The sequence below is a fragment of the Vidua macroura genome, chromosome 5 (genome assembly GCF_024509145.1).
Source record: "Vidua macroura isolate BioBank_ID:100142 chromosome 5, ASM2450914v1, whole genome shotgun sequence".
Lineage (NCBI taxonomy): Eukaryota > Metazoa > Chordata > Aves > Passeriformes > Viduidae > Vidua > Vidua macroura.
Genome location: NC_071575.1, coordinates 38,768,037 through 38,787,095, shown reverse-complemented (window position 1 = coordinate 38,787,095; position 19,059 = coordinate 38,768,037). Strand labels below are relative to the sequence as shown.

The following is a 19,059-nucleotide window of genomic DNA, read 5'->3' as shown; positions in this document are numbered from 1 at the left end:
GGGCAGGTTTTTTATACAGTGTTAGAGTAGCTTCATATTCAGCTTTCTTCTGCCCAAGTTTTGGACCTATGAATGAGGATGCACTTGGACATTGCTTAGTAAGACATGGATAGTTTTAATGCTTTGTACAAACCAGCCCAGCCTAGACAGATACACAGAAAAACATCCATGAGATACAATCTTTGAAAAGGGGCTGCTGGGAGACACGGATCCCCAGAAGGGGGTTCACTCAGCTCACCCCTTTATACCTGCCCTATCCTTTGCAAAGAACAGTTCCTCTTATTGAAAAATGGGTTAAGATTTGCAGGGGCAGAAATATCCAGGTTTGGGCCCCTTCCTGTCCTGAGAGGACTAAAATTGCAGGTCTCACATAACCTGTGAACAAGGTTATGTGGCCTCATGGATGTTGGGAAATCTCTGCCTTTATCCTTGGTAAGAAGTAGCTGCTCCACTTGTTACTGGTTTGGTTTGGCACATCAGCAAGAAACCACCAAAGGCAAGCAAGGACACTGTGTGATTTGGCAGGGATTTTGGCATGAGTGTGCAAAAAGCTGTGTACAATGATGTCTGGCCAAGCTGCCACAGCACTTGCCAGCAGTGCTTGGAGCCTGGCATTCAGCTGCTGCACAAGGCCATGGCTGTTGTCCTCTCGGCCTGGCTCTTGGCATTGAGCTCATGCTCTGGGCATCTGGAGTGTACAGATCCCTGTGAGCCTTGGGATGGGGGCACTGGTAGAGCTGGTGTGTCCCCATCATGCGCCTCTGTGGTCCTCACCATGCACTGTGGCCCCACAGCTCAGTGACTGAAGCTCTCAGCATGGAGGGAGGAACACACCAGTGCTGAATCCCAGCTGGGCTACCTCACAGTTTCCTCTCTCCTTCAACCCTGAAGCTATGTGCACCCACCTGGAGCACTCTGTTGGCTAGGACATGCTTCTGCCACCCTTTCTGACTGGGAATTTGAGTCAGGAAGGGTGGGGAGGGCATCCTGCAATTGGACTTGGAGCATACCCTCCCTGTGCTGATCAGTGAGAGCCCTCAGGGGAATGTTAGCCTCTCTGGGGGGCCCTGGGACCTCTGCAACAACAAAGCTGTGGGTGCTGAGGTGATGTTTTCCCTGGAGACTTAAAGGCTTTGAAGTCCACAAAATGCTTTGCCCTCCTGAACCAAGGTGCCTTTGTGCCTGCTCCATGCTGCTGACTACTACTCCCAATCTCTGCAAGCTGGATCCAGCTCTCATCCCAAGGAAAGCTGTTCATTGTAGCGAGGTTCTGCACGATGCAGTAAGCACTCAGATGGGGTATAAAGAGGATGCCAGGCACCTGCAGGAGCCAGACCCCAAGAAGATACAGCTTTGGCCTGAGGAGAACCAACAGCAGGTCAGTTCCAGGTGGAGGCCATGGGTGGCTCAGTGACCAATCCAGCCCAGCCATGCCACAGCTGCCTCCCGACCTGCCCACGGCCTGTGCAGCCACTGCAGAGCATCCCCCAGCCCCACAGAGCACTGACCCTGGGAACAGGAGAAGGGCTTCTTGCTTTTGGAACATCTCCACAAATTAACTGAAGTGCTTTTTCCCCTCTTTCTCTGCTGTGGTGTTTTTGTTGTTGCTGATGTTGTTGTTGTAGTTTTTACCACTCCAGGTTGGGAGTGGTATTGTACCAGAGTGATGTGCAAAGCCTTGGCTAGTAACATCTGAAATTTTCACTTGTGGTATTTGCTGACATACCAACATTGCTACATCCTGCCTGCCATAAGATGGCTAAGCAGCTATTTCTAGGGCATAACAAAGCAACTGATAGTGAAGACAGGCATAGACAGAAAACTGAGATTAGGGTACAGGAGATGACTTTATCAGACAAAACCACCAGCTCATAGGTATGAAGCCCAGGTACAAATCAAGTGCATGTAAAAATATCAAAGTTAAAAACTAGATTCTGGGGATATTTTAACAAGAATCAACCACTGTGCTCTTGCTGAACTAGAAGAGGCTCTTTAGTTTCCTTGCTGTACCTTGTCAAAACATTCTTATCTACCCTTGTCTGCAATGTTGGCTTTGTTTTTCTTATGTGGAGATATTAACTGCACATTATTTTATCTTTATCACTTCTCTTTTGTGTCTACATTGGTTTTAGGATAGAGCAGAACTCAGAGATAAACTTTTATATCACAAAGAAAAAATCTCACAACTGCCTCCGCCTTCGCTGCACATCCTCTCAGCAAATAGTTCACAGTACAAGTCAATAAATCATCCTTTAAGTAAACTTGTCTTAAACACTTCTGATGACCAATAAGGAGTAACTGAGACAGAGCATTAGCAGTAAATACGCTACTGCCAAGCACCCTGACCCCACAACGATGGTTATGCTAATGGTTTTTAAGACCTGTGGAGAGCAGGAGGAGAAGAAATACATTTGTTAAAAAGCATGGCTCAGATCCTCGAGGGGCAGGCAGTGATGGAGCTGCAGTGCGGTGCTAATTGGTACAACTGCCTGGAAAAATGTCTCTAAAATAACAGGCACTCAAGTTCCAGACCCGCAGTGGTTTCAAATATCCACTGTGTAACCAAGACAGTATCTGGCTTATTAAAGGAGGGCACAAAAACAGGGAGAAGAGAACAATGGTATCTTTCCACATGGGCACTAATCTGACCAGTGGGCAAAAAGAGGCCAGAGCCTCTTTTTCCCCAACAGGCTGAGGCTTCTGATGAATTTAATGTTCTCTGAAGACTGTCTCAAATGAAATCAAACTCACTTATGACCTTTTCTCTGTGCAGCAGGACAACAAAATCTATAATGAAAAGGCAGTCAAACAGAAGACAAGAATGTGATTTTTTTAAAATGAATGTTTTATTCATGAAGTATTTATAAAAATGTGTAAAATACACTCAAATATATTTGATTTGTTGACTGTAGCTAAAAATATAAAAATATACTTAAATGCATAAATTAAATTGACAATAGTAGCATAGTTCTGTGTTCACACAGTGTTTGTTAGGAACACGATTATAAGTAATTATATTGCATATGAGCATGGAATAAGTACTGAAAATGTTTTTCAGACACTTTACTCCACGCACTGGCAAAGAATTTATGGCTAGCCACATTTCAAAACTGTGGGGTTTTCACTATAGTATACTGCCCTGCTCTAGAGCAATATATAACTTCCTAATGTTATTTCCTGATGTTACTTACAGTATTTCACTAGCTTTCAAATAAACCAAGAAACAACTAAACTGTCATGGATATTAGACTACCGGCATTGCTGACACTGTATATGTCCCAATTCCACAGTTTTTTCTCAATTAGCTAGTCCCTAGTCTCTAGTATTTCTTGCTAGCCTTAAAAAAAAAAAAAAAAATCCCAGTTTGAACCAGCTGTTGATCTGTGAGGTCACTGATAACAAACCAGTTTGCTTTGGCCATAGAGGTGCTACCAACAGGTCAAGAGTTTGATTTGGTCAGTGTGAGGGAGACAGTTGAGGGCACGGGGTCTACAGGAAGTTGCCCAAGTGCTCACCTGGGGTGAGCACTCATTTCAATTGAAAGTTACGGCATTCTGGGATTATAGGTCCCAGAGGTCACAGCTCCAGAGCCCAGACATCTGTGACAGGGCCATGAAGGAGTGGTGGCCAGTCTATATTGCATTTTATTTACACAAACTGTACGTCTGAAGTACTGAAAGAAATCTGAATAAATGTTAGGCACCTGCCAAAGCACTCCTTGGACATGAAGCTGTGGCTGTGGTAGGCTGTATCTCTGAGTGTCAGATGCATTTCTCGGAGAGAGATGCTGATAGAGTGATTTGATGGCTATTGTTCTCATCCCTCTAGTCCATATATTAAATCCCAGGCTGAGGAGCACAGCTAAGTGCTCATGTACTCCTATCTGTCTAGTGTTTAACTTTGTGCTTTCAAAGTCAAAGTGTAAATAACCATATACAATACATAATATAAACTTAAAGCTCACACATTTTGTTTTCTCTGTTCTACAACTGGAAGGAAATTCATAGCATATTATGGCACAAAATAATATTTCTGGCATTTTAGGCATTATTTATTGCTAAATAACTATAGCAGCAAAGAAAAATGTATAAAGTTGCACTTTTTGAGATCTTCACAGTATGCCTATTTCTCTCACCCACTTTTGTGTTCCATTAGTAACAAAAAATATCATTTATCAACTCCAGCTATATAAAATCTACTTTTTCCCCTACAATCGCTAGTGGATTTTGTAATTTTATTGCACAGATTAAAAAATATTTATTACAATGTTTTTCATTATTAAATAACTTTCAATACAAAAATTTGAATTAACCTAAAAGCCCAACCCTGCAAGTGCTTCAGAAGTGGAATGGTATTTTCTTCAGGCAAGCATTCCAGTTGACTTTCATGAAAATACTCAGGTAGCTTTGTGGACAATGCAGAGATTCAAAGGATGGGCTCCAAGTGTGCAAATCTTAGCTTATGGATCAGCAACAACACTAGCCTTGCTTTCTAAGATTATTATTGGGAAACATCAAGAAGGGAATTCTGAACATCATCAAGGACATTCAAAAGATGTCTTTTTCCTTAAGAGCTGTCTTTGTTCAGCACACAAGCTCTCTCAAATGTATTCTTGTTACATTAACAATTTCCCATCAGTCCTGTCATTCAGCTTAGAGGCACAGTAAATATAACTACTTATACTGATAAGTAGGTGTTGTATATTAAGAAAATGCTACATAGATACTTTTTTACTTTTTCTCAGTGGATTTACACTGGTTTCATATGAGCGGAATTGGCTAGAGAGCAGAACCAGAGCAATAATGTGTGTACACAGTCTCATGTGTGATCTACTTGGGCAGAAATGTAAAGCTGCTCAAGAGCATTGTGCTAGAGTGTTTAAGGTCATCTGTCATGTTATGAAGTGATGAGGAGGAAGAGGCTTATGAACTGTATCCATTATTAGCTGAGAGAAAAGATGAAACTAGCTGTCTGCTATAACATCACTTTGGGTACACATGTACGAACTCTGTAGCTGCAGACAAGGGAGCTGAGAATGATAAAATAAACTGCAGAATGATGTGTGTCATTCTGAAAATGATGAACAACACACATACAGAGCATACAATCAGACTTTTGCCCTCAGATCATATAGTATTGAGTGAGCTCCATTTCCCTCAGCATTAAAAAATGACACGGTGCTATAGAGTGTGAGATAATTTATAGGGTACACTTGGTGTGTGTTAACAGTGTAATTGTACTGCTGGTAACTAACATGCTGATCTTCGTTCCTTGGCTACCCCTGCAAAAAAGAAAGGACCAAATGCAGTGCATGTAACACAACAGCAATTTTCACAATGCCTTAAGTGCAGAAGTTATTAGCCTGATCAACAGTCAATCTAAAGCTGCCATGCTTGTTTGTCCTTGCTTGCTAACCTAGCCATCTAGCAAAGGAAATAGAGAAAAAAAAGCATTTGCAGAAAATGTTCACATTTCTTTGTGGTTTTGATTAGACTTTCTTCTGTGAAAATGTCTTCCGCTCTAATACTAGTTCCCTTCTTCTTTGGTTTCCATTAAGAGTAGTGAATTTTAAGCTTTGTGTGGTGCCAAAGAGCATGTGCAGGAGGGAATCAGCAGTATTTTCATTCAGAAACACCTAAAAAGAATAACCAAGTTTACATGTTCTGAGCAGCTGTGACAGTTGATTTGAAGGGCGGCTTCTGAGGCATGTGAGGGTATTTGGTCAAGAAAGGATGAGATTTCAGATGGAGTAGGAAGAGTGATTATCAGGCTGTTACCTTCTCTAGGAAAACTAGAATAACATGAATATGCACAGTCCTGCTGTGGCACTGGAGTTCCTCAGTTAGGCACTCAGTTTGTTACTTACTTATTCTCAGAAGGCCTTCAGAAACATTTATTTTTCTCCAAAACAGAAGTGGAATTTAGGCACTTGTCTTCAGCAATAAGCTAAGTTTTCTCTATGAAAAGTATGGGTAGATATATGAAAGAAGAACTATGAAGCCCTTCCTTCTTTTCGTGGTGGAACTGAACTGTGTACTGCCTCTTCACTATTTGTTTGAGGAGCATTTTATAAAGATAAGTAATAGCTCAACAGAGTGTTTAGACCCTTGAATGAGATGCCTCTTTTCAGAGGAGAGAGAGGCTGTGCATAATCCACTTGGCTGGGCAGGATACCTGCTCATGGCCTGTACTTCTTGCTGTCATTCAGTTCTTTTATTGATACAAAATTAAGTTTATATGTTTTGAATTTTAAACATGTTTTCAGTAATGAGCCCCTGCCTGGGGGCATAGGGGTTCGAACTAGATGATTTTTAATGTCTCTTCCAACCCAAAACATTAGATGATTCTATGATCAGGACAGCCCTGCCAGCCTATATTCTTTGATGAGCCTTTTTCCATTCCAACTGCCCCTGTGGCAGTGACATCAGGTAACATTCCACTGGAGAATTCTTTCTATGTAGACATGCTGGGGCCAAGCTGTCTCTTTGTGAAAGCAAGTGGCATGTAAAGGATACCAATACTTGGGGCAAAGTGCAGCTTTACTCCAGGTGAGTATACTGTGGGATACATACCTTTATATGTCTTTGTTTTAATATGTTTGCAATCTCTCTACTTTTTTAAGAGAGTACAGCATGGTACATTGTTTCTGATGAGCTATGGAAGCTGCCAGACTTCACATCCTCACAGGTCTGTTAACACAAATGTCTGAGGAGTGTCTTTGAACAACTTTCTTAATTAAAATTTTACACATGTGAAAGTACATAGACTCAAGTTGTGGTCTGATTCTGCTCTCTTAAACCAGTGTAAAGAAATCAGGATGTGACCTGTCTCCCCTCAAAGTATTTGGTCAGAGAAAGGTCTGCTAGACTTCACTGCAGTGCATGTTGTTTGATATTTTTCTACTATGTCACACTAGACTGAAACAGTTGCTTCTAGTGAGGTGAACCCTGTTTTGCTCAGTTGTTAATGAGTTCTGTAAAAGGTATGCCACTGTGATATGGGTTACTCCCATTTTTGTCAGATGAAAAGCGGTAAGTTTAAAGTGTAGAATAGCATTGTAATTCCTATACAGGACTACTGTTCCCTTGCTTAATAGTAGCTTATTTCATCTCACAAACACTGAATATTTTTAAAAAATGAGGTTCTCTGTATAGGACTTTTTCCGTGTCATGCCAATAGCGCCCCAAACGCAGTAGTCCTGTTAGCCATACAATTTAAAATAGTTTATGTAGAACAGTTTATAAAAACTGTGATAAGAAAAAATAGTATTATCTGAAGCATAATATTAATATAAACAATATAGAAAAAATACATATTTACATAATGCCAAAATACAATTATATACATTAATATCTATTACATTTAAATTATATATCTTTAAAAAAATCACCAGACCAATAAATTATACACAGTGTCAACCAAAAGGTCTGGCACCTTTCTGGTGCATGAAATACATACATTAAAAAAACCAAAACAAGATCCCTAGTTAACAAATGTGTTCACAAAAGCAGGTATCTCTAACATTCTTAGTGCCTTGAATAAACAGCATCTGAAAGCAAGGAAAAATGAGATTAGAAAAAGTAAACCAACACAGATTCAGCAGTGCTCTGAGAGGTACATGTGTGGCAGCAGCACTGGCTGGTGATGGATGTGGCAGCTAAAGTTCAGATCCTACCTCTGCTTGGACTCTCAATGTGTGAAACCTGGATACTTCAGTTCGTGGTCTCCTCCAAGCCTGCTCTACCTGTATATGACAACTCCGATTTCTACAGGCTAGATCAAGAAAATGATTTGGATTTCTTATGATATAATCCTAATTCCTAATGTCCAAATTTGTGGCATTACTGAGATCCTTCTGTCTTGACCCTAAAAACTTCTACATCCCTTAAGAATTAACACTACCAAGGCACAAGGTCACCACTGCTTACAGCTTCTCCACACTGGTCCTCTGGCCATGGGCCCAGGAAGTGAAGGGCAGTGCTAGTGCCAGGTTTGCTACTCCTGCCACTCTCATCAGCAAGGGACTGGATGTAGGCTAGGAAAAGGAGCCTACAAGAATGGGGAGTCTGAGGAGAAAGAAAGAGCACAGCCTAGGGCACCTATATTTTCCAGTCAAAGCAGATGGGAGATCTCCCAAGGCTGCCTATATTGTCAACAGCAGATGAGGGTGATGCAGACAGAAATTGAACTCCATGGATGACAGAAAAGCCCAGTGAGTGCTGTCAGTGTTCTCAGTTGCTTATGGATAGTGAGAGCATAAAGGTAAGACAGGAGCAGGAAGTGATGTTATAATAACTACTAAGGGAGAAAATAAAGACACAACTGCAAGAATGAAAAAAGCAGAGGGAACAAATGAAGGTCCAGGAAGTAAAGAAATATCAATAGTTAAAGACAGCAAAATTCCCCCTCAATTATACTGTCAGTGAGCTTCTACATTTGACACATTTTACAATTTGATAAACTTGCAGTTACCTCTGTGATACTCTGGATTCACATTTTCATATATTGGAAATAAGGGATTTTCTTGTTCACTGCGAAGTTTTCTGGCTCTTAGCATGTCTCTCACACATTGATGTAGATACACATATTGACACTGCAAAAGATTTGTTTTTAAGACACTGAGGAATTTTGTAATTTAGTTTTCTGTACTGCGAAAAATCTTTACAAGCTAACCCCCTCAAAAAGTCAAGGGTGGTGTTAAAAATTAAAATATCATTCTAAAATTAATCTCCTTTTCACACTAGTAATATAGTAAACTTTTGTGATCACCTGTCTTTAGAAATAATACCAGTAAAACATAAATGAACATAGTATGTTTTGGCAGATCATGCCATTACTGAAAGCTTTAGCAACTGCAAAGTGCAATTTCGCATGGTGCTGTGTTGGATAGATACTACTTCTGAATACTTTGGTATAAAGTATATGTAGAAGAATTAATATGCACAGGGAAGCATGTAGGAAAGACAAACAATTTCCTGATTTTTCTTTTTATTCTGAAAAGAGATATTTTCCACAGAATTTTATAATAACATATAAATATTTCAGACAACCGTGAGAAACCTAAATCTCTGAAAAAATCAGAAAAATCTCTGAAAAAACTATTTTTTTCAGATCCAGCATAAGTTCTAAGATTGTTTCTGATTATATAGCAAATGACAGTCTTTTCATAGAATGGAGCTAAGAGGACATTCACAACCAAAGTAAGGAGGGTCAGCATGTTATTAACTGTTGATTACTCACCAAACTATCTTGACAGAACAGATTATTCAACTTTCCTGCTTTGCTACTCTTTGTGTTTTATGACATAGGTCATAATAGTCTTTTGATTAGTGTAACATGGTACCCCAAAAGTCAGGCCGAGCATGTTTATATATCAAGGTGTACCTTTTTAACATTATCTCAAATACATAATTTCTTCAATAAGTATATATATTTTCTCCCCTCACATCTTTGGCCATTGCTCTGTCTTTCTCTCAGTGCTCTGGCTCTGGGAAAGTGAGGATATCTGCCTTTATGCACATGCAGCTGCTCTCTCTGTGGAGCAGAACCCTGCACCCCACCCACCAACATGACGGAAAGTTGGCCAAGCATGGAGACTTTTTTTGGCAAAGACATTTTTCACCTGGAATGGTTACAGCTGCTGTAGCATGCTGCCTTTTGAGCTGATGCACAGAGTTTTCCCTTGCCTGTCTCCACCTCCAGTCCCTTGTCTTAAACAATGTTGAACCAAGTCTGAAGCAGAGGTACTGTTTTATTGCTGCTATTTTTTTGTGACTGAATATTGTCAAGTATGATGGTACTGTGGCCTTTGACCTTTGTGTGGATCTGGCTGCCTTTTGACTTAGACGTAATGTCAAGCTCATGCCAAAGGCAGGTTTTGTATCACACAACTTTAGTTGTTTGTAAGTCAAATTTAGGCTCTTGAGGTAGTTGCCTCTTTTTTCCAGCTAAGGAAAAAGAGCCATCCTCCTGAGATGTCTGTCTGCCTTTGCAGACTATGGATTGTGGGAATGTAGGAGGATCTGTCTCTGATGATGCAGAGACTAGGCTGGGAACCTGTCTCACCTCCAACAGAAGGTCTTCTGCGATTAAGACATTTCCAGGAGTCCCTTAGTTTTGTGTTCCCAGCTGGGCCTTTCTTTATACCCATATGAGACTTTTACATCTATCAGAAAATGCTGTCACTGACATATTGGTTTCCAAATTGCAGCAAAGAGGTCCATTAGTATCAAGTTACAGGCAGACACATCAAACTTGTTCTCATTCTTCTATTAACGGTTCACAGGGAAAATGTACAGAGTAACTCCACAAAACACCTTTATTAAATCAGCTCCTAAATGTTTAGCTCCTATCAGTATAACATTATTTTCTTGCCATTTAAAAGCACAGAAAGAAATACAAAACTTTTATTTTACAAATGTACTTGCTTTTCCATAGTATGTTAGGAGAATGCCAATCAACTTTCCAAAATCATTGTAATGAAAATGACAGAGCAGCTCAATAAAACATAAACTGCAAAGGCACAAGGTCACAGTGGCCAGAGTTTTAAAATTGCATACATCTAATTTTCTCTGTCCTGCATTCCTCTTTCCCATTATGTCAACCTATCTGTCTGGTTTAGGCTTGTCTTCCAAACCCATCCCTGAAGGACCTATCTTCACTTAAAGCTCATTCACTGGACTCCGCAGTGAAGCAACTGTGAGCTGTTAAGTGCCTGATGCATAATGCTGCTACAGTGATTATAGGCCAGGGCAAAAAAAAGGAGAAATCTACAGGAATCATAACTGCAACTTGTTACGGTTTGGACCCTCTCTAAGAGAGCCAATGGAAAAAAACCTGAACTGGAAGTTCTCACAGAGCTAAAATACATCTAGCTCATATTTCACAGTGGAGTAAGTGCAAAGTGCTTTGAGAGCATTTAAGATGAGACTGATTATTACATACTGTAGCTGTTGTTGCTGCATAGCAGGCTATCCAAACCTTACCTCTGTCTGAACCATGTGAACGCGGTGAAGCCTCAGATCATGGACTGCTGCATAAATGTCAACAGTGTCCTTTGAATCCAGCTGTTGCAGGATTCGGTCCAGTGCAATGAATGTGCCAGTCCTGCCAACACCAGCACTGGAAAAAAAAAACAACCCAAGAGATTTAAAAGCAGATGGATCAAAGCATTTACTATCTTCATGTGATACTTTTGTAAAGTTCAGATTCCAGGGTGAGAAGCAAATTGTTCAAATGGCACCTTTGGGCCTTTATAATACTTTATAATAGAATTTATATAAGAAGGAGGAAAGGACAGTAATGATAGAGCTATCTCTGCTACTGCCTGCCCTGCTTTCTGCTTTGGATGAACCCAGTCATTGAGATACACTGAAAGACTGCACCTGACTCTAACTTTGAAACCTCTTCTCCTCAGAGATGCAGCTGTGGGACACAGCAGACATCTGAAATGCTGCAGCACATGCTGAACAAGCAGACACAGGCAGGGTCATGTAAGACACAAGCCTCAGCCCATATAATGGTGGAGGGGTCAGATACTACAATCAGGTACTTCCAGGGAACATATGGCTTTAGCAGAAGATACAGCACCAACTGCACCCTTTCTCTCTCAGTAGCCCTATACTCTGCTGCAACTGGCCAGTGGATAACAGATCAGGCAGTTCAATTTTGTCATTTTTTATGCAAGTGTAGGGTTGGACCCCAGAACTGAGGGAAAACTGCGGCCCTGTGACTACCAGAGATGGAAAAAGCAGAAGAGCATGAAAAGGCAGTAAGAAAAGGGAATCTCAATCAGAATGGGGGAAGGATGGATCCATCAGCTAGTCTCAACTGCAGCGTCGAGGCTGTGAGGGCTCGGCATTGGCGGGGAACTCTCTGGCAAGGATGGGGAGTGCCCACCTGAGTGATTGGGGTAAGCTCCAATAGCACGCAGCTAGGAGCAAACAACCGCAGGGAGGAGAAACACGGGTGGTGCGCGGGATTACAGAACTTGACCTATCTAACATAAATAATAAACCCTAATCTAAACCCGAACCCCAGGATGCAACACTCAACATCCACACATAGTCAGATTCACCCCGGGTATATCTTACCTTTGAAACACCCCTTTATGATTCAAATGTTGGGCCACAACAGCAGCACATGGGCAATTTAAGAATGCAAAAACAAAGAATGCAAAAGCCGATGAGCAGTGGCAGCTGCTGACACTTTCATGCTCTGCAGTGGCACCACAGAGACCACTGTGATTAGTGGTTCCCTAAGAATAATTTTCAAGCCACCTCCAGGGTGAGGTTGTGGGTGAATACATGTGCCTTGGGAATACTGCTCTGTTGGTATTTGGAATCTTAAGACCATCAGCTATCTCTCAGATCCTGTGGCTGCCCACTGTCTAACAGGGATGAAGATTTGGGATCTTCTCAAGGGTAGGCACGAGGGCTCTGTGCCACTGACCTTTTGCTGCTGCACATACCTGCAGTGTACAATACTTGGTCCTGTGTCTGGGGTCCTGTTGATATAATCTCTTACAGTTCTGACAAACTGAATCAGGGACTGGGTAGTCTCTGGCACACCATGATCTGGCCATACAGTGTAGTGGAAGTGACGAATGAGCCTTGTGGAGTCAAGCTGCTCTTCCTGTTGGGATTCAAATGTGTGGGTCATCAGGACAAGAGAGAAAGGGACACATAGAACAGGTACCTTCAGAGAAAATGCTATAGCTTCCACCAGAAGGGAGTCAGGCATGATGCAACTGTGGTACAACAAAATAAACCTTCCTAATTTAGCCTTGCAAGTGTTTTAAGCCAATTAATCAGGAAAGAAAAAATTGCAAACATACACTGCAGATTTTAAACTCTCGTATTGTCCACTCTGGGAGCACTGATTCAGACATCATCTCAACAATCAGGTCTCCATAGTACAAGGAATCCTGGTCATGGGGCCAGTATTGATCACACTTTACCTGCAGGGACACAAGGAAAGACAGATTTAGTGGTCAAAACAACTACAAACAATGCCACCATCCTGCACTGGCAGAAGCAGATTTCAGACATCTTGTGCCTGAGGATGAAGGAAGAAAGGCAGCAGCTGAATTCAGAGAGAGATGCCACTCTCTGCCATATGAACAAACAGGGTCTGGCATGGGAATGGGTTAGCATAGGGGTGGGAAGTGAAAGTTCCCATAATTAATTTGTGATGGGGGGAATTGGAAGCACTTCACTGATGCCTTCTCATAGGGCATATTTTCTGTGCCAACTCTTCTCAAATCTCTGCTTGGATGAGAGCTATGCCTCCAGTGCTCCTTGCTCACCTCTTGCTGAGACATGGCAGTAGGGTCCCACTTGGATACAGAGTGAGATGCAGAAGGACACAGATCCTATTCTGTGTCATCTTTCACCCTCTCGTCAGGAAAAAAATGGTAAGCTGAGAGGAAGTGACCCTATATGTGCCACTAGAGGATCACTACTTCAAGTTTGTTTAATCTTCTTACAGATCTAGTCGCTGTCTTACAAAGGGACAGGACATAGTCATACCTGGGGAGGTATGCTACACCTGCACTTAGGAAGAGTGTTAAGTGCATGAGTGGTCTCTTTGCTAACTACATCAGGGCTTATATATCAGAGATAATTTGATGTATTTACTGATAAACATTTGCTCACCAGAGCTTATATTTAAAGCAGAAGTTGATCAGAGTTGATGTGATAAACAGGCACTTTTTTTTGGTGGGTGTTCTTCTGCATGCTGAAGAGAATTGTCTAGTGAACAAAGTCCTGGATTAGAGACCAGAATCACCCTGTTCGTTATTCTAGCCTTGACGTGCTGCATAAGGATACACAGTCTGTGTATCCTCACTTCACAGCCTTAATCTGTCTCCAGTCTTTATATTATACCTTTTCTTTCATGGTGTGTATCTCCTTGACTGGGCTCTTTTTGGCTTTAGTGTGATGCAAGTAAGAATCAAGTAAGTTTTAACAGATGTTAAAGCAGACATTTGACACACATTAAAAGAGACAAAGAAGAGTCACTACTTACTCGGCCCTTCTCAACACACTGGGTTACCATGACAATATTATGAACATTTTGCTCCCATGCCATCTTCCAGAAGTCATCTTTGGTTCCAGGTAAAGGGCCCTGAGTTGCTATGTATTCCCTGCGGAAATTATTGCCCTGCAAAAAAAGAGAACTCCATTAGTTTCCAAAAAGGCAGAAGAAAAATTTTCTAACAACTGAACAAGCCTTGGGGTTGCAGACAGGGCTCTGCAGCAACCCTTGCTGGGACAATAGTTTTGAAAGCTAAATTGTTGCCTTGGACCTGAAAGCAAATGACTGATTGGAATAGAGAGAAGGAAGAGACTGTGGTATTTTATCTAAATACTGTTCCTTTTGTGACAGTCAAAGCTTTCCATTGTTCTTTTACGTTTGGCACACTCTCAAGCAATTTTAAAACTGCTAGAGGTTTTTGTTTTTTTATCATTTTTAATAAACTATCTGAGTTCTGGTTTGAAATCTGGACTGCTAAAGCCACTGCTATTATCAATCATAACTCTTTGGCAAAGGGCATTATTTTAATTTCAGCCTGGTTTTATTACCCTGCAAGGCGCCAATGCTGTCAGGATGAGCTACAGCTCCACAGTGAGGATGCCACCTGCAGTGATAGCTACAGTTGTTGTGGACACTGTATAAAATCGGCGACCTTTAAAAATATGTCCTTGGCCAATTAGACTTGCTATCTTACATAACTATAGCAATGCAAAGAAGTGTCCTTAAGTGCTGGGTAAATCACTCACAGTTAACTTAATGGTAGTCAGACACAGTTTTTCAGTGAACCCACAAAATGAGTTCTTAGTTTTTTAGCTCAAGTGAATCAAGGAAGGGGGAGGGGAACCTTAACCATCTAGCCTTATATTCAGTTTTAGATGAAGGAAAAATTACCACTGGAAGGAGGACTGTAAAACACCACCCTTGAGTCACTTACTGGTATGTAGCTTGCATTAATGTAGTCTGAGCAAGGGTCATCATCCACATTGGAAAGCTTCACTCTTGATGTATCATCTAGCAAGAAATTGATTACAAGAGGCTTAGGGCTAGGTCTCGATTTTCAGTCCCTCTCAGCACTTACAGAAATGCCTTTGTGAAAGGACTGCCAGCACTATTACAAGATTTTATATGAAGAGTTAATTTATAAGGAATAACTGCTGGTTTTACTGCCTCTTTAATCTCTGAGTGCTGTGGAGTGTTCCAGAGACTAGGAGACAGATGGGTAACAAGGATGCTAAATACACTGAATTTCCTCTGCTGAGCGGCATAGGATTTGTTATGACAACAAAAGGGCCAAAATAGCATCCTCCTTTGATCCTAACAGCAGTATGCTGTACTGGAAAGCAGTGTCCATCTCTGCCCTTGAAAGAACAGTTGCTCTTCAGTGATATTATGAACTAATGATGAGCAGGCCAAACATCTTCCGTAGGTGAAGGGCCCAGTGTACAGAAACATATAGTGCCTGAGCTGCCAGGACACTGCTTTGTGAGACAATGCCATGTTGGACCTGGCATGAGCAGGTAGGACACAGAAGAGGCTGTGCTGCCAGCACATGCCACATCCATTAGTGGGGATGTGGAGCAGTGAGTTATGTGGTGTTCCTTCTCAATGTTCTACCTCCAAAATGACAGGCAGGAGATTAAAGGGGGAACCTCTCAAAGACCTCTCAGTCTTGCCTGAGAAGAACAGGGCTAACTTGACACATGTGCCTTACCATGCAGAATCACACTAGCTCTACATTGTATATATAGTAGGTTTGCTGTGTACTCTGAAGAACAAAGATTTGGCAAAGTTGTCAAAGAGCACTGAATGGATGATACCCCGTATGTAAAAAACTCTACTGTTATTTCTACTATCCTTGTTATCAGCAGTGACTGAATGTCCCTAATAGCTGGAGCTTTTTCTCCCTGGACTGAATGCTAGTCATTACACCTCTAGTGTGAAATTAAATTACTGGTCTGTGTGAAGCCATTCAGGGCCATGCATCATCTGCCTCCTAGCACAAGAACCTGAGCTGGCAGAGATATTTCATCTCGGACAGAAAGGAGGGAAGGGATTGGCTGCACTCTTTTCCACTAGGCTTGCTGAAAAAAAAGTGAAAAATAGCTGGTGTGATGCAATATTACACAACCAAAGCTAAAACTCACAGGGCAATATATTATTGTATCGATTTTTCCCTCTGTTCTCTGGCAGAAGTGCTATGTCACATGTCTGGTTTCGACCCACATCTTTCAAGTCCTGCAAAAAAGGAATAGGAATAAAATGCGAGGTGAAAATAATTAAAGGACAAGACAACACAGAGGGAAATAGTGCTCATCAGCTCTCAAAGGCCATGGACAGAAAACAGGTGCTTTTTTATAAAAAAAACCCCAAAATTACATAGGTAATCATACTGTTTTAAAGCAAGTGCATGGTTGCCTTCCATACTTTATCACACAGATGTGCCACACAAACAAATGCTCCTAATCTCAGCCAGACAAGTATGAGGCAGAAGCTGCCAACCAGAAGATGCCAAATGAAGAGCTGGTTTCTGCACATAGACAAGTGGAGTTCAAATTAAATGCTCCACCTTTTTGGATTTGTGAGAATAAGACAAACAAATGCAGGCCTTTCTAATATATTAATCAGTCATTTCAGTCAGCCCACCCCTTCATAAGGCAAGTCCTTTGCCTAGGTTAGGATCCCACCTCATACTCCTTGGACAGAAGGTAGTTGGAGTCTGCTTGAAGTTTGGTGAAGTGTGCTTCAAAGTGGCTGACTTTGATCGGACTGAAATATTCAACAGGAAGAAGAAAATCACAGGATGAATCACGGTCATAATTTATCCAGTTGGTTACCAAGAAGTTTTTTAGGTATTAATTTTTTCTTTTTACCTGGAAGTTTTCCGGTACCTGGAAATTATTTCAAAAGAAAAAGAAACACTTCATCAGTAAGTCATCAGATGGGTCTGTTCAACCATAATGCTATGTTAAAAAAACAAAGTTTTTACATTACCCTTTTTGCCCCAAGTTCAAATGGACTGACAGTGGCCTGTCTCTGCGAATGTTCAGCCTTGCTGTAGGTCTCTCATGGCCATTGCTGGAACAAAAAGGAAGGTATTCTGTTATATCATTAAGTTTTGAAACTGGTAGGAGTTGGCACTAAGTTATACTTTCTTAGATTTCTTTATTTCCAGTTTACCGTTTTTCAGTGGGTTTTGATTTTGGCTCTGATCCTGTGACATTGCTCTTAGTTGAGGCTCACAGTTTTGCTCTATTTTAGCTTGGCAATAGTGATGTGGAGTGTGAGCCTGGCACAGGTAGTAAGACATTTTTCTTGTTCTGAAGCACACGCAACCCAATCCATCACTAAGGAGGGTGCCCTGTGCTAAGATGGACCCTAAATCCGTTGATTCTCTACATGCAGAGGAACACAGAGATAGATTTTCAGAGCTGTAAAACATCTACAGCTTTCAGCACACCCACTCTGTAGACCAGGCCTGTAGCAGATAACCACATTCGTGGCAGGAGTAAGTGGCATAACCACAGCAGGCTTTGGGAAAGCCACAGAAGTGGTACTTACTCCACACAGCTAGTGTTGCCTTTCATCTTTTTGCTGCCATCTCCTCCTTCAAGACATCCCCCTTAAGAGAACATTTTTTCTTTATGTCTGATGTGGGAAAACCATACCAGTATTACTGCCATCCTGATGGGTATATAACTTACAACAAGAAACCACATTCTATAATGAAGTTTATCCATTTTGGCTAAAAGCTATGACTAGTCAGAAAATAGGGTTTTTTCAATCTAAAATTCTGGCGTATGAAAAGCAAATTCAAAAACATATCAACTTAATTTTGTATCAGCAAAAGAACTGAATTTCAGACTTGTAGTGTTTCTCATGCACTGGAAATGTTGAGGGTTTTTTTCTAATTTCAGAAACTACAAAGAATTTCACATCTCTCAGTCATGCAAAATAGTTTAAGTGGATAAAGATTTTTCTCTCGACATATACTATTTAATTTTTTAAAAAGATGCAAGTTCACTATTTAAGATTAATCTGTAATGTGAAATATACAACTATAACTGACAAAAGATGAGAAGCAAAGTTTGAGCTAATCTTTTGGACACTGAGGTAATGCTACATCTCAGTATTTTTGAATTGAAATGATAAAGTCTACAATTTCCCATCTACAATGCAGATGCAATTAATTTGAAACACTTCATTTTTTGACAAAAGACATTTTTTCTCAGAAGATAAAAGTTTGAATTATAAACCATTTGTTATTCAGAACTATTCAGACTCCTACTGCAAACTAAAAGTTACAAGGATCCTCTATGACATAATTCTGACACCATTTGAATTAAGTATATATAGATTTTTTAATATGCAAGTCATTAGTTGTATACTTAGTGTGTACAGAATTTGGGGGGACATAGATTTTATCTGTTGAACAGTTCAGTGCATCCATTCAATTTTTAGCTATGCCTAATCAATTGTATTACTTAAATGAATATAATTTGACATGGCCTCAATAACAGAGATTGACAAAAGGAGTCAGCTTACCCAACTTTTTGTCTGCAGACAAATAAAGCAGTAACAGCCACCAACATCACAATCAGAAACAAGCCAGCACTCACACCTTCAATAACTCCAAAGAGAGGCTCTAGAAACAAAACAGTGTATTTATATATCTTGAAGAAAGGATCAAAAGAATCAGAGAATCAATAACTTTCAGGGGTTCTGTTATTATCAGCTGAAGAAAATGGCTAAATACAAGGAAATGTAAGGCATTAAAACACTTAGCCAAAACCTGGCCTTGATTTTCTGTCCTCATTTTTTCAAACCATTAAAATTAAATTTTTTCACTCCTAACCACAGTAAAAGAGCAAAAACTCCATCATATGGGAGTGATTCTCTTGCTGTTAGAAGCTTTCTTGGTGATAGCCTCACTGAGCATTTTTCTTTTTCTCTACTTCCAGCAGGTCTGTCAAGCAGTCCTCTGAATTTTCCATTAAAGGTAGATAAACCAAGTCAGCTTCTTCT

The 19,059-nt window shown here is 40.8% G+C and overlaps 1 protein-coding gene across 6 annotated transcripts in view; it reads right to left on the bottom strand.

Moving 5' to 3' along the window:
• Positions 1 to 2,824: 2,824 nt before the first annotated feature.
• Positions 2,825 to 19,059, bottom strand: part of PTPRB (protein tyrosine phosphatase receptor type B) — a 64,761-nt gene continuing 48,526 nt past the window's right edge. For 2 of the 6 annotated variants that reach the window (XM_053977646.1, XM_053977651.1), the window contains 13 exons: positions 18,580 to 18,679; positions 17,029 to 17,112; positions 16,908 to 16,925; positions 16,722 to 16,803; positions 16,182 to 16,272; positions 14,972 to 15,048; positions 14,029 to 14,163; positions 12,836 to 12,958; positions 12,470 to 12,633; positions 10,986 to 11,121; positions 8,473 to 8,593; positions 7,676 to 7,773; positions 2,825 to 7,549 (listed from right to left, as the gene is read on the bottom strand). In XM_053977646.1, the coding sequence (XP_053833621.1) occupies positions 7,487 to 7,549; positions 7,676 to 7,773; positions 8,473 to 8,593; positions 10,986 to 11,121; positions 12,470 to 12,633; positions 12,836 to 12,958; positions 14,029 to 14,163; positions 14,972 to 15,048; positions 16,182 to 16,272; positions 16,722 to 16,803; positions 16,908 to 16,925; positions 17,029 to 17,112; positions 18,580 to 18,679 (1,292 nt within the window). In that variant the 3' untranslated portion in view covers positions 2,825 to 7,486. The remainder of the gene's footprint in view (positions 7,550 to 7,675; positions 7,774 to 8,472; positions 8,594 to 10,985; positions 11,122 to 12,469; positions 12,634 to 12,835; positions 12,959 to 14,028; positions 14,164 to 14,971; positions 15,049 to 16,181; positions 16,273 to 16,721; positions 16,804 to 16,907; positions 16,926 to 17,028; positions 17,113 to 18,579; positions 18,680 to 19,059) is intronic. The other 4 variants (XM_053977652.1, XM_053977650.1, XM_053977647.1 and 1 more) reach the window with 3 other exon arrangements.